At 41.6% G+C, this 14,213-nt stretch overlaps 1 protein-coding gene across 3 annotated transcripts in view; it reads left to right on the forward strand.

The window, feature by feature from the left end:
• The window catches only part of Acsl1 (acyl-CoA synthetase long chain family member 1), a 61,792-nt gene that overhangs the window by 15,322 nt on the left and 32,257 nt on the right, over positions 1–14,213 (forward strand). For 2 of the 3 annotated variants that reach the window (XM_020175786.2, XM_074054862.1), the window contains exon 2: positions 3,902–4,128. In XM_020175786.2, coding sequence (XP_020031375.1) covers positions 3,934–4,128 — 195 coding nt within the window. In that variant the 5' untranslated portion in view covers positions 3,902–3,933. Of the gene's footprint in view, positions 1–2,158; positions 2,318–3,901; positions 4,129–14,213 lie in introns of those variants that run through there. The other variant, XM_074054861.1, reaches the window with a different exon arrangement.

Here is a 14,213-nt window from a genome sequence, read left to right on the forward strand (position 1 = left end):
ATTGATGTAACTTGAATTTAGAGTCAGGTTAGTCCCGTTCTTCACAGAAACTTTGTGGAAGCTGTTTCTATCTCTGGCCTTGGTTTCTCAACATTGTTTTGCTACTGTGATGTTTTAACAAGATGAAGATGTGACAACCTCTCCAAAATACTAAGGAAATGCTGATTGTTTTTTGTTTTTTTGTTTTTTGTAATTCCATCCAAAGCTTAGGCAGAGAGGTGCTAAGAGTTCTATTTTCTGACAGTCGTGTCATCAGTTTCTATCACCCTGCCTTGCTACCTCTGTCTCTACTCATGTCTACTTAAAGGTATCCTCTGCTCTAGTTCTTTGCTGAACTTGGGCCAGATTTCCTTGAATGTCGTCATGTTCCCTGTCACTCTGTGGTTTCTGACTTCAGTTTTGTTGAAGACCCAGCTGAGCACACCTATTTTTTGTAAGTGTGGGGAGGGAGAGTGCCCAGGAGTAGCTGCAGAGGAAGGAGATGCTAGCTGTCAATAGACTTATGTGTTCCCACTGGAACATTTAAGCAACGGAATCATATTCTTAGCAAACAGCAGTCTGATTTATGTGCTTGGGCTGTAAACTTCCTTAGATAATGATGATATGGAAATTTGCTTTTGAAAGAATAAAAAATAATTCCAATGAGAATACCACTGAAATGAGAACAAAATCTGTCTCTTAAGTTTTAACCATTTATTAGCAAGTGTCTGAGTCTTCATACTTATTAAGAGACCTGTTAAGATTGAATCTTCAAGCATGGTGTTTATGTCCACGTACAGCATGCAAAGGCTGTTTATTGTGTCCAGTTTTCTTTGCTTGTAGGTCTGCCTTCATTGTTAAAACTCAGGTACTTTTTCCTTACTAGCAGGTAAATGGAAGGGAAAAGATTTATAATAGTACCTGTTTCATGCTTAAGAGTTACACATATCTAAATGTGGTATTGTTTTAGTTCTTTATGCATAGACTATATATAGTGTTCCCAGTGTGGCACTAACCAGTGTGCTCTGTGAAGTTGGTTTGCAGCTTGTTACCTAGCTGCCAGCTAAGAGGCATGGATTAAATTGCAATAGCTTGTCATTATCAGCAACTAAATGTAGGAATTTGGCTGGATTTAAATGCTGAGCAGTACAGATTATTATCTAAGAAAATGCTCTTGCATGTGTGTTATTAAATATGTAACTTCCCAAAGTTTTTTTTTAAGTATTTCTTCCTAGACTTATTAAACTTTCTTAGTGTAATGAAGCTTATAGATTGTTGGTTGCCCTGTGTATGACTATTATTTGTTTAGAGATGAATTATTTGGTATTCTCACTCAGGGATGTAATTCTGCTAAACAATTGTTGTCAATTCATACAATCTAGATTTTATGGAAATTACTTCAGGGAATTTGGGGAGAGAGGAAAAAGGGCATAGGTGGGTGTATGAGCAAGGGGTGGAGACCTGTTCAGGCTGGGAGTGCTGCAGGGTAATGAAGACAACCAGCAGATGAGCAGAGGGCAAAGCAGGTTTGCAAATAAGATTTGGAAGGTTGTTGTATTTGCAGAGTTGCGATATTGTTTGTGCGATTTGACTGCTCTCTGCCAATAAGGACCTGAACTTGACTTGTCTGCTTATCCTTGAAGTCTCAGTGGATGCATACCCTCCTCAGAAAGGCCCTCCCTGAGGCCTGGCAGGCCTTGTGTTTTAATTTTGTATGTTCCCTACTAGCTCATTGAAAACTCGGGTCCTGTCATTAGCATTGTCTTCCCAGCTGCTAGCCCAGTTCATGGTACCCTGGGCTCTCGGATATGCGACTAGCTCAATTCCAGTGAATTCATCTGGAGTAAGTCTGCCATGAGAGTACACCAGCAATCAGTTTCTTCTTGGGATTTCTCCTGTTGGTTAGACTTACCGCCCAACGGCCTAGCCTTCATTTCAGTGGTTTAAAAGAAACATGCCTGTTGTCTCTTCTCATTGAAAAAGCTGAACAGAAAGAAAACAGTGTCTGTTTGCAAAACTGCCCCTGGCAGCGACACTCACTGATGCTGGTCCCGGCCCATGGGTGGAGCAGTGGGGTGACTCTACTCCAGCTCCTCATTGGCCCATCCTCCACCCTCTGTTCTCCTGAGAAGTCAAGGATGGATTTTGTCTGTGAGTTACCTTTAGCCCAGTGGGCTGCAGGGTAGGACTCAGCATGTGACTAATGCCCTGAAAGACCTTGGCAGGCTGGGTAAGCACCGGCTGAGCTCCTGGCCCCTGCCCCACCCCCTACCTCACCACCCTTTTCTGTGTCTGCAGTGGAGTGTCACCTAGCAGTCAGCTGCTGGTGGCACAGATGGTGAGTGGCTTTGTAAATGCTGGTGCTTTCTCTCCAGAATTGTGACCTGAAGACATTTGCTTATCTGTTTTTTCTGTTGTCATGTTAAATCTTGAAATTCTCTCTCTCTCTCTGTCTTTCTACCGCAAGACTGAATGAGTTGAGCAAATACATTATGTTGAGCCCTGTGTAAAAGCAGTGTGATATTCTGCTACTCTGTGACAAAAAAAAAAAAAAAAAAAAACCTATAGATTTAAATTTAAACAGGATTTCTGTATTTCAAAAAAGTTGTGACTTAGCTGTTTAAAGGAGTGTGTAGCAAGTAGCTCACAGATGCCACCTAAACTTTAGCTACAGTGTGAACAGTTGGTGCATAGCCAGGGAAATTTTGAGAAAAATCTTTTCATGAATTTACTATTTACTTTACTTTGCTGCCAGACTTTAATTAAATCATAATCTTCTAAGTAGAATTATTCTTGCACATTTATTTTTAACTCATCAGTATATAAATTGTCTATATAATTCAGTCTGAAGCTTTGGTGTACATAAAGTTATTTGTCTAATTTTCTTCTGTGTGTTATGGCTTCTTAATTTTGTTTATAAACTGCCGGCAAACATCATTTTTTTATTACCTGAGTAACTCACCATAGTGCACTCAGCGCTGATCACAGAGCATTGGTAGAGGAAGTAACAATATTCAACACATTTTCTGTTGTGTGGCACCAGCTAAAGTTCTTCATGTGAATCAGAAGTTAAGAAATACTAACTTTCTCTCAAATATTATTCTTATAATCTCTCACTAGGTATGTGGTTCTTGGTTTAAAATTTGTGCATATGTATTTGTTTTTGATACTATATCTTGGGGAATATAAAAGAAAATTATCTAATTTAGAATAACCAACTGTGGCACAGTTTTGTGATATGAAGACTACTACTAAGGGGCAAGCACCGTGGCTCAGGTTTGTAATTCCATTTACTCAGGAGATGGAGATGGGGAGGACCTAGGCTGGCCCCAGGCAAAACTGAGAAACTCCACCTGAAAAACAACTAACACAAAAAAGGGCTGAGTGAGTGTGTGGCTCAAGTGGTTGAAGTGTGAGGCCCCTGAGTTCAAGCCCCAGTATTGCGAAAAAAAACAACTGGGAAGGTGAGATAGATACTAAAATTTAGATTGGTCTGTTTTACCAGTTGGGGAACTTGTTCTGAGAGCTGTCTGAAGACACAGCCACTGATGGCCTTTAGGTGGTTTGGGCTGTTTGTTCCTCTTCACTCATATCCCCATTAGTGTCCTAATGAAACTTGAGCGTATTTGATTAGGTGGAAGAGAACAGAGATGTAATTTTGGGAAAGAAAGTAGAAACTTTATGCCACTTATTTAGCATTTTATGGCAGAATTCTTCATGAGTGAAATCTTTTTAATGTGGTTAATGAAAGCAACATAATGGAGAAATAGAATAAAAATGAATTTCTAAAGTGTTTTTAGAAAAATGAAACTTGGCATGTGGGAGGAGACCTGGACCTTGAGACTGCGGGGCTAATGCCAAAATCTGAAGAACCATTCTGCCTCCTCTCCCCATGAACACGACATTTTTCTTCTTTTGATAGAATTTGGCCTAAGGAACCACCAGCACAGGACCATGCAAGCTCACGAATTGTTTGGGTATTTTCGAATGCCAGAGCTGGTTGACATCCGGCAGTACGTGCGCACCCTCCCGACCAACACGCTTATGGGCTTCGGAGCCTTTGCAGCGCTCACCACTTTCTGGTATGCCACGAGGCCCAAGGCCCTGAAGCCGCCATGTGACCTGTCCATGCAGTCAGTGGAAGTGGCGGTAAGTGGGGAAAAATGGGGAACCCTGCTGGCCTCCTGGGCTCTATCTGCATTGTTCATGGTTAATTAAGCCTCACTGGAGTGATACTGATCAATGTTACAGTCAAACCAAATATTTGTTGAGTTATGTGCTCAACAAATGGAAGTTGTTGAAGATAGTAAACAGCTGTAGAAGCCAAAATACAGGGCACGGGACAAGTGATGTAGGGTTGGTAGATTGTGTCACCACAGTCACAATGACCTTGTAAACCTGCACAAGGTAAGTAGGCTGTGTGGAAGGCACACAAGATTCCACCAGGGGAAAAAGACAGTATAGAGTCCCTGTTATATCCCAGCAATGAGGGAAGTCACCAAATGTTACAGAAAGAATAATTTAACTATTGGTATGTCTGATACTTAGAGCTCATCCTCAGACTATTGAAAGGCATTCTGGGATTTCACCCAGGATAATGCTAGGGTAAGAACTTGTCAGAATAACATGACTTTAGCATTTTGGATAGGACACAAAGAAAGAAGAACATTCAAAGAGGCAGATAAGCTTGCATTGTTGTGTGTGATGGTTGCATATGGCTTGGGCAAGCTGAAGGTCATAGTTAGGAAAATTAAACCAGAGTATCTGTGATTAGGGCTTAATGGATGGATGGCACTTGAAACCTCAAGACCCTTTCAGGAAGAGTCTCTTTAGTCCTCCTACTCTGCCTTCCTTCCCTTCTTAGTCTCTTTCCTAGGTTTGTAAAAAACATGAGCTGTTGAAAAGACAAGTCATCTTCTTTGTGGTACTTTGATTCTTCACTTACTCTCTGCTTTGCAGTTGCTTGCTTTCCCCTGCTTAGGTAAGAGTTAATTTCCAGTATTTCTTATTTTCAGAATTGAAGGGTGTTGGGAAACCCAGAACTCCATTTAGATGAAGAGGGGAAAGGTCCCCCCATTTTCTCCTACATCTATTGCCATAGCAGGAGAATTTGCACCTTTCTCCATAAAACCCTGTCTTGATAAATAGCTTCTTTTTGTTGATGGGATTTTAGTTATTTGATTTATTTTCAATGAATTCTTGGATTCATTAGTGAAATTCTTACAATATATCAAAGATATGTCTGTCTAATTTGTGTCAAATATAAATATAAAATGACTGAACTACTGCTGAGAAATATGAGCTTTATATTTTATTGAGAAGGTAAAGCCTTGATATTTCACTTCAACTAATCATACACCAATAAGAGTAGAATTTCACTTTTCCTGATAGGTTAGTGTAAAGTGTCAGCATTCCTTCTCTTCTGCAGAGCACCTCGTGTACCAAGTGTTATTGCTGTCACTATCAAAAGGGTAGTTGGTGGTACAGAGTTCCACACATGTAATTTAGCTGTAACTGTTAAACATACCTAATTCTTGTTGTATGAGAAGCTGTGGGGACACTTACATTGTAGCATTTTAAGTTCCATCTTAGCATGAAGTCATTGTGCCTTATTAAAATAATTACACATGGCAGGGGACTGGTGGCTCATGCCTGTAATCCTAGCTACTCAGGAGGCAGAGATTAGGAAGATCAAGGTGGTATTCAGCCCCAGGCAAATAGTTTGTGAGACCCTGTCTAAAAAAACCCTTTACAAAAAAGGGCTGGTGGAGTGGCTTAAAGTGTAGACCCTGAGTTCAAAACCCCAGTACTGCAATAAAATAAAATAATGTTTTCTGCAGAGCAGTTTAAGCAGATAATCAGAAAGAAAACTAAAATCTGTAATTGTACTATCTAGTATATTGGCTCCCTGATTTTCTCTTTGCTTGCAGAAATAGATTTAGTTCTGATTTTTTTAATTCATAGGTTTCTAGGAATAGATACTGAACTTGCATTATCTTTTTGAAAATGAAAATATAAAAATTTAAAAGTGCTCCGGAGTTTTGGTGCTCAGTAATTATGGGTACTTTGGTAGAGCTAGCATAGGTACATGGACTTCTGTGGCAGGGAAAGTGGAACACTGCATGTGCATTTCATTTCTTGAGGTATTGGTGAAAGTCCTCACTGTCTGGCACTGTTTTAGGGGCTGAGGGCCAGAGGGAAATGCTGCTGCTTTGTTCCTATTTTGAAAGCAAGTGAACACCACTTGCAAGTTTCCACCCTCACCACCCTGCTCTTCCCATCAACTTTACATGGATACTAAAATGAGAAGAGTCCAAATGCTTTGGTTTGGCCTCTTTTCATCACAGCCTGCACTGGCTATTTCCCAGCTCTGCATAGTGTCTATCTAAGTTTCACCCTCTGAAGTTCCTTTGCTTTGCACACAAGATGGTAAAAGGGTGTGAGCTGCAGACCTGTGCAGAAAGGTGGTGTGCACCTGCAGAGCAGTAGGGTTAGGATCAGAAGCCAAAGTCTCCTGTACTGTTGGAGCACAGTTGAATCAGGACACTGGTCAGCAGCAGTGACCTGAAGGCCAGCCTCTCCTACAGGCAAGGGAGGAACATGCATCCCCTGAAGGTTTCTGCTGCTGCAGCTCCTTAACTTCGAACAGAAATGGAAACATTTTGTGGGGTCTGTTAGTTTTTAAACCACTTTTCTCCTTGATATGCAAAATGTCTTGTTCTCACCTCCCAGCTTACTCTCTGAGAGAGTAAAGATGGTCATCACTGCAGTGACTTTGGGTGTTGGCTAGGGCCCTGGCCTTGGTCGCTGCAGTTAAGGGAAGGGCAAGGGCAAGTTGAAGCCAGAAGGGACCAAGGAGGCAGAGGGCTGAGGTTAAGGCTGGGCCTGCCCCCCTGCTGAGACCAGGCGGCCCTGGGCCTGTTCACCTTCACATTCCTTGTGTTGGAAACAGAAATGGTGTACCTTCCCTGAGGAGATGCACAGTGTCTGCCTGGCCCACTCGAAGTATTCAGTAAGTGTTAGTTTTCTTTGTCTGCTCTTTTAACTCTTGCATTTTATACACGAGAGAACTGAACCCTAAGAGATGAAGTTCTGTCGTACAGTTGGGAAGGATCAGGAGCTGTGTTGTAAGAGGCCTTTACTGTAGTAGTTGAAAGTGGTGTGTTATAACCAGGACTGAGAGAGGAGGATAGATGAGGATAACAAGGGAGGTTTATATTGGTCCAGGTGAACTGAAGAATTAGTGGCTAGAGTCATGGAACTTGGGAACAGGCTTTTCTGAAAGTGAATACACAGGCACACAAGTCCAGAAGTGGTGATGGAAACAGAAGGAGAAGGGACCGGAAGGATAAGAAACAGAGTCCAGATTCTATATGTAGGTTGGACATATGTTTCTTGACAGTCAAGAATCTGGTGGCAAGTGAGGGAAGGAGGCATAGAGCTGTGACACTTGAGCAGCTCTGCCCTCCCTGAATCATCTACCCCCAAGCCAAGCTGGACACCAGTGGGGTCAGAGCAGAACTTGGTACCGCAGGGGTTGTAGGTCCATTCATCACTTTCAAGGGCTTTAGGACACCAACCACTGTGAAGAGATGAGAACTACTGCAATTACTGGACAGGTAGTAGAAAATGTATGTGAGTTCTTACTGATAAGGAATGTGGTGTGGGGTACTGAGGTGACTTACTTGTCAAATTAGGTCAGAAAGATTTTTGACAACTTCCACTAGGTCATAAAATTCTTAATGAAAGTTCGTGTCGTTTACTGTTTTTCTCAAATATAGAGAACGTAGTAAATTGTAGCAAGTAATTTCTTTATTCCTTTAAGTTCTTAACTTTTAGAAGACTTTATTTTAAGGATATCAGAACTTAAGCCAGGAGTGGTGGTATACACCTGCAATTCTAGCTACTCAGCAGGCAGAGATTGGGAGAATCTCCACTTGAGGCCAGCCAGAGTAAAAGTTAGTGAGACCCCCATCTCAATAAATAAGCTGGGTGTGGTTGTGCACTTTTGTAATCCTAGCTACGTGAGAGGCATAGGTATGGCGATCAAGATTTGAGGCTGGCCTGGGCAAAAGTATGAGACCCTAAATAGCCTAAAGCAAAAAGGGCTGGAAGTTTGGCTCAAGTAGTAGAGCACCTGAATTTAAGACCCACTACCACCAAAAAAATAAATAAATAAAAGGTATCAGAACTTAGATTCAACTTACTACTGGTAGCTAAACTGGTTAGCTGTTAGCAGACTCAGTGTCTAGACTTGTTACTAGATCTTGATTCTAGTGTGGTCCATATCTTATCATATGAGAACCAGCTCCTTGAGTATAACTCATTTCAAAGTTGGATGGCTTAGTTCTATGGTGGCTGGTGCCCTTATGTGTGACAGGTTGAAATTTTACGTTGTATGTTGGGATATAATGGCTAGTGACTTGCCTTTGCACCTCCTCATGCTTCAGGAAGTCTACCACAGAGGATGTGAGGCTTTGGATAGAATCCTCTGCAAGACACAAGGAACAGTTATCAGATATGCCTTCATTTAGCTCATTCACCTGAGTTTTTGCTATGTGCTGTGCACAATGCCAGGGCAGGACAGGCTTCTGCCCTCATGAAATGTGTAGGCCACATTTCACAGTTCAGAGCCTCTTAAACTGAGAGAGGGCCATCCTTTAAGAGCAATGCAAACAACTTGGCTTTCATGCCATAAAACTGGCTCATTCTCAGGTGAGAACTTGAAAGAAGTAAACTAAATGTAGCATGCCCACTGTATAGTTTAGTTATTTTAGAAATCAAAAGTCACAGCCTTTGAGTTTTGGAGGTTTTGTCAACGTCATGGCTTGCCCTTATGAATCACAGCCCTCTCGGTTCATGTGTATACTGAATCTTAGCCTATGTGTAGCGGGTATTTGTGGAGCATATTACACAGTGGGGTTTTCCCATGTGGCTGACTGGAGGAATCGCTCTTTTCCACATAATAATCTTTACACATGTACGTATACAAAGGCATAAGCGATTTCTGCAAGAAAGAGCAGGTCATTGACTCATATGTTTTTATGAAGACCCACACCAGACGTGTAGAGATAAAGCATTTATAGGACAGTAGGGGTAAGGACAATAGAAACCCAAAGAATGACAATGCTCTTCTCGACTTGAAAGCCTGGGATCAACTGTGAGCCCAGGAGCTCTTGTTGAGGTGGTAAGGAGCAAATACTGCTGTGAGGTGGACATTTAGGGGCAAGCCTTAGTGGAAGCTGCCAGGGGAGGGTAGGTGGGGTTGGATGGTGGCATCACTCACTGTCTCAGACATGCAGCCTGGAGGTCTACAGAAGCATTGAAGCCAGCAGTAAGATGGGGGCATCAGATTAGTGGTTTTTAAGCAGATCAGAGGAAGCAGATGGATACTAAGAGAAATGGGGAGATATTAGGGACAGTGGCAGCACCTGACTATTTCTGCTGCTCTTTGTAAATATAACATAGCAAATAGTGTTTCTGTAGTTGTCTGTAAATGTAAACCCAATTCTCACCTCTGGGAGGCTTTGGATAGCAGAGAGGAGTTCTCAGATAAGCATTTGACTAGAAGTGCATGCAAGACTTCGGAAGAACCTCTTGGTCTGATGCTGTGGCTTCATGTCTTTCACTCTGTATGAATCTTAACGGTTTTTAGGCCTTTGCTTTCACTCACTTATCATTTGCAATTGCAGAGTCCTGATCACTCTTGCCTGTGGTCTATTCTTCCCTAGTCTTGATCACAAAATAAATGTGCAAGTTTCCATATAAAGATGTGAGCAAAATTTACCCTCCTAATTCTGCCCCTAGCAATGCAGAGAATCCTTGAACATGTCTTCCTGAAAAGCATTCCAACATCTGAGAGTGTTTTCAGCAAGCAGTCTGGCAGTTGGGACAGTGAGAATGGGATGGACAGCGTATACTTGGAGTGTTTCTGGTCAGAAACATCATTGTGGCAGTGTGAAAACATCAGCATTTTCATCTTTAGATAACTTAAGCACCTTTCCTAAAACTGAACAGGCTTCTTAATAACAAACTATGAAAACTCTTTCTGAATTAGTTTTTCTCACTACTTTCACCTTCTAGGAAACTGAGTTTAAGGTGTTTGTAAGACCTGTCTGCTGACTTAGAAACACAGGTAGCAAGTACCTGGGGACTTGAATTACGTGGGAGAGCTCCCAGGCTGATAATGAGCAGGTGTTGCTGGGGTACTCAGCTGCTAAGGAGTGCGAATTACAGAGAATAGGAGCCAGGATGAGGCCACAGAAGGACTAAGTAGCTGTGGTAAGGATTCGAGGAAATAAACAGGTTGAGTGTTATTTTTAAAAAGCTGTTTTAAACAAAGAATAAATGAAAGTTCACTGTATAAAGCGGATCAGTGCTTTTATGTGATTTTGTACAAATGATGCTGTTTCTCCAGGCAGGCCTCATTGAACAAGGGATGCTTATACATGCAAACAACAGAAACGCTTGCCATAATAGTTACTTATTTGAGTTTTAAAGCAGCCTCCCCTGAATGGAGCCAACTGGTGCCAAATGAAAAACGACAAACATGGACTCTCCATGTTTCTTGGGGAAAAAAAAATCCCCACTGCACACCAATTTCCAAAAGGATAGACAACAAAGGGTGAAGAATAGAGATGGGATTCTTTTAGACCAGGCAGAGGTGAAGCAGAATGCCTTGCATGTTCTAGATGGCTGAGAAAGTAAAAATTCTTAAATATAAATATGTATATAAAATAACTGTACAGGGGGATACATTGTGATATTTACATATGTGCTTACAATATATCTTAGTTGGACTCACCCCCCTCCATCATTTTCCCTCTTTTCCCCTCCCCCCTTAGAATTTTAACAGGTTTCATTCTTCTATGTTCATATATGGATGCAAAATACATTCACCATATACATTCCCCTTTTCCTCTTGCCCACCCCTGCCCACTGACAACCCCAGAAAATATTTATTTTTCCCTCCTGCCCTTCATTGTTTTTTCTTAAGTGTATATTGATAGTCCAAGGGGGTTTTGCTTGGTACTTCATTCAGGTCTGTATATGTTGTGCTTTGATCAAATGATCCCCCTCCCTCACTCCTGTTAGTAGGTAAAAATTCTGTAAGTAGAATAATTTGTGCTTGTGGGAATTTGGACTTTGTGACTTCTAACTTTCTCTCCTTTCACTGAAGTGGGATTTTGCTGAGTGTCTTTGATGATGAGATATTTTGCAAAGACCTATTCTCCACTCTCTACTTATGTAAATCCTCTGATTGGGATAGTGGGAGGCTCAGAAAATTAGCTAGGAATGAACAAGGAATGAAAAGAAAAGAGGGCTCTGAGGATTAGAGGAAGGCAGTGAAGAGTCAAAAGCTGCAACTGAGCAGTGGTGCTGGGTATCCAGCACTTACCCAGTGATGTGTGGGCAAGTTTGGAACCTGCTTGCAAACCAGAGCCAGTTAACCAGGTTACCTGATGTCCCAATGAGCTGGATTTGAAGCTCTGCTCTACTGCTTTATAGAAATGGGATTGAGAAGAATAAGTGTCTCCAAGCCTATTTCCTTATCTGGAAAGTGTCTGTCCTTTAAGGCACTTTACCTATCTGGCACCGGACTGTTAGGATGATGCTTCTGCCTTTGTTTACATTTGGGATTAAAGGATCTTGGGGAGTTAACTACCTAAACAGTGAGCATGAATGGTGAACCTGCGGGTTCCTTGTTGTTCTGTGACCACTACAGTTCAGCATACTGTGGCACTGTAGGTAATGTTTGAGTATCCTGCCCTGATAGGTCCAGACACAACAATGAAACACCCAAAGAAATAATCCAGCGAACACATGGGCAGCAAGAATTGAACAGTTCTCAAATGAAGAAACACAGATAGCTAACAAACAGTGAAAAATGTTCAACATCATTAGCTAGGAGGGAAATGTAAATCAGACTACATTGAGATGGCTGTCCTCAAGAAAACTAAAAATCAAACAAACAGACAAGCAAAATGTTAGCAAGACTGTGGGATGGGGGAAGGAACCCTTAGACACTGCTGGTAAGAATGTAAATTAGTCTAGCCACTATGGAAATCAGTATGTAGGTTCCTCAAAAAAGTAGAAATAGAACTTCCATATGATCCAGTGATTCACTGCTTCTGGGTACATACCCAAAAGAATCATAGTCAGCTCACTGTAGGGACACCTGCACACCCATACTTTGCCACACTGTTCACAATAGCCAAGTCATGGAATCAACCTCAGTACCCATCAGTGTACGAACGGATAAAGAGTATGTGGTACACAGATAGAATGTGTTTACTCAGTCATGATGGAGAATGAAATTCTGTCATTTGGAGGAAAAAAATGGATGGAACTGGACATCTTCATGGTAAGTGAAATAAATCAGACTCAAGCAGACAACTATTGCAGGTTTCCTCTCATGTATGAAATCTGGGGCAGGTGGGGACATGAAAGTAGAAGGGGGCTTACGTATGTGGAAGGAGGGCAGGGGAGATAAGGAAAGGTAGTAGAAAGTACATTGTAAGCATGTATGGAAATGTAATAATGCAACCCCTTACTATGTACAACTAACAAAATATTTTGTTCATTATCACTCAGAAATTATTGTGAGGGTGTGGGGCGGTGGGGGGGGGGTCCTCCCCTAGGTTGCCTTTAACAGACCTAGCCTGCTCTGTCAAGACATAGTGTTGCTGGAAATGGGAATTGATAACCTGAGGTCCTCTCAGAAAGGTCACTGGATAGAAAAGCAGTTTTGTGCCTGTTTAAGCAAAGGGGCAGATGCTGGTGGACTGGGCAGGGGAAGCAGCTGTAAATGCCTGGGGAAATAGACTTCATGTGGGTGCAGTGGAACTTTTACCCCTAGGCTGGGGTTCCACTTGCTGGGGTCTTACTGGAGATGAATTTTGCATGTTTGACAGCCATGTTTTTGATAGTCTCTTTAGAAGTTACATGTCTCCACCACGACTTCCCTTCCCTCTTTTCTCTGGTTTCCCCCTCCTCTCTGTCTCTCCCTTAGCTTCCTTTTCTTTCTACCTGTGTGCCTCCCACCCCTCACACCAGTCCCAATAAGCAATAGTAATCCATAGGCATTTAACTGTATGGTCTGTAGATACACATTTTATAGATTGAGAAGAGTGAGACTACAATTCATAAAGTTTGGGCCTTAAGGATGTAATTTGCTCTTGTGTTTAAATATAGAAGCTGCATAGAACTCACTGCCAGGTGTTCCAGTTTGTCAAATATTGGGAAGAATTCTAGTCTAGGGTGCTGAGGGCATGGCTGAAGTGGTAGAGCGCCTGTCTAGCAAGCATGTGAAGCTCTAAGTTGAAACCCAGTGCCATTTAAAAAAAAAGGGAATTTTAGTCTTAAGAACCACTGATGTTCAGTGTTTCCTGCCATGGAGGGGACTTGAATTTTTACTTCCTAATTCAGCTGTGGGGAGACTGATACTTGTGTAGATGTTGGAGAGCATACTGGTGACAGCTGGTTGACTGTAATGTGTTATATTCACCATCTTTTGTTTTTAAATTGGGAAAACTATGTAACAATATTAAAGAAGTCATAAAAGACCCATACTCCGTCCTGACTCAGTCTTGATGACTGACCAGGTTGTCTGCTTAGCTTGTCTACTTCTTGAGTATAACTCAGCCCCTCCCAGCCTCCATCATCAGGTTATGTTAGAAGGCCACTCTTAAGATATTTTCCACTTGGTAGATGTTCCTAGAAATAGCCACATGCACTTGGATAACCCAGTAGTAAAAGGACCTGCTTTTAGAGTGGCTCTGTTTTGTGACACATGCAGACATTTTGGGCTCCAGCTGTCATAGCTGGGATTCTCAGCTATCTTTCTCACTAGTAGTTCTAACTATGACTGAACGCTCAGTATTTTGAGTATTACATTTTCGTTCAAGAAGAAGGGGAATGCTTATGCACATAAATGATATGTTAGAGTATGATCATTCATAGAACAGCAATTTTCAAAGGGTAGTGTTCCTCCCCATTTCATTCACTGTCCTCTTTTGATATTATAGCATGTGCCTTACAATTTAGTGACAGTGCCATTTTTAACCCAGTTAACTCTTTTTTGGCATATATCTCGTTCCTGCTTCATTTTCAAGCTTTTGCTAATTATTTTGATTACTAATTAGACTAATAATAAATATCTTGTCCTCAGGTTATATTGTCAAGATGATGACTTTAATAGGGATATAATTAACTTTTTAAACTTTGAATTGGCA

Source organism: Castor canadensis, chromosome 14, assembly GCF_047511655.1.
Source record: "Castor canadensis chromosome 14, mCasCan1.hap1v2, whole genome shotgun sequence".
Classification (NCBI taxonomy): Eukaryota; Metazoa; Chordata; class Mammalia; order Rodentia; family Castoridae; genus Castor; species Castor canadensis.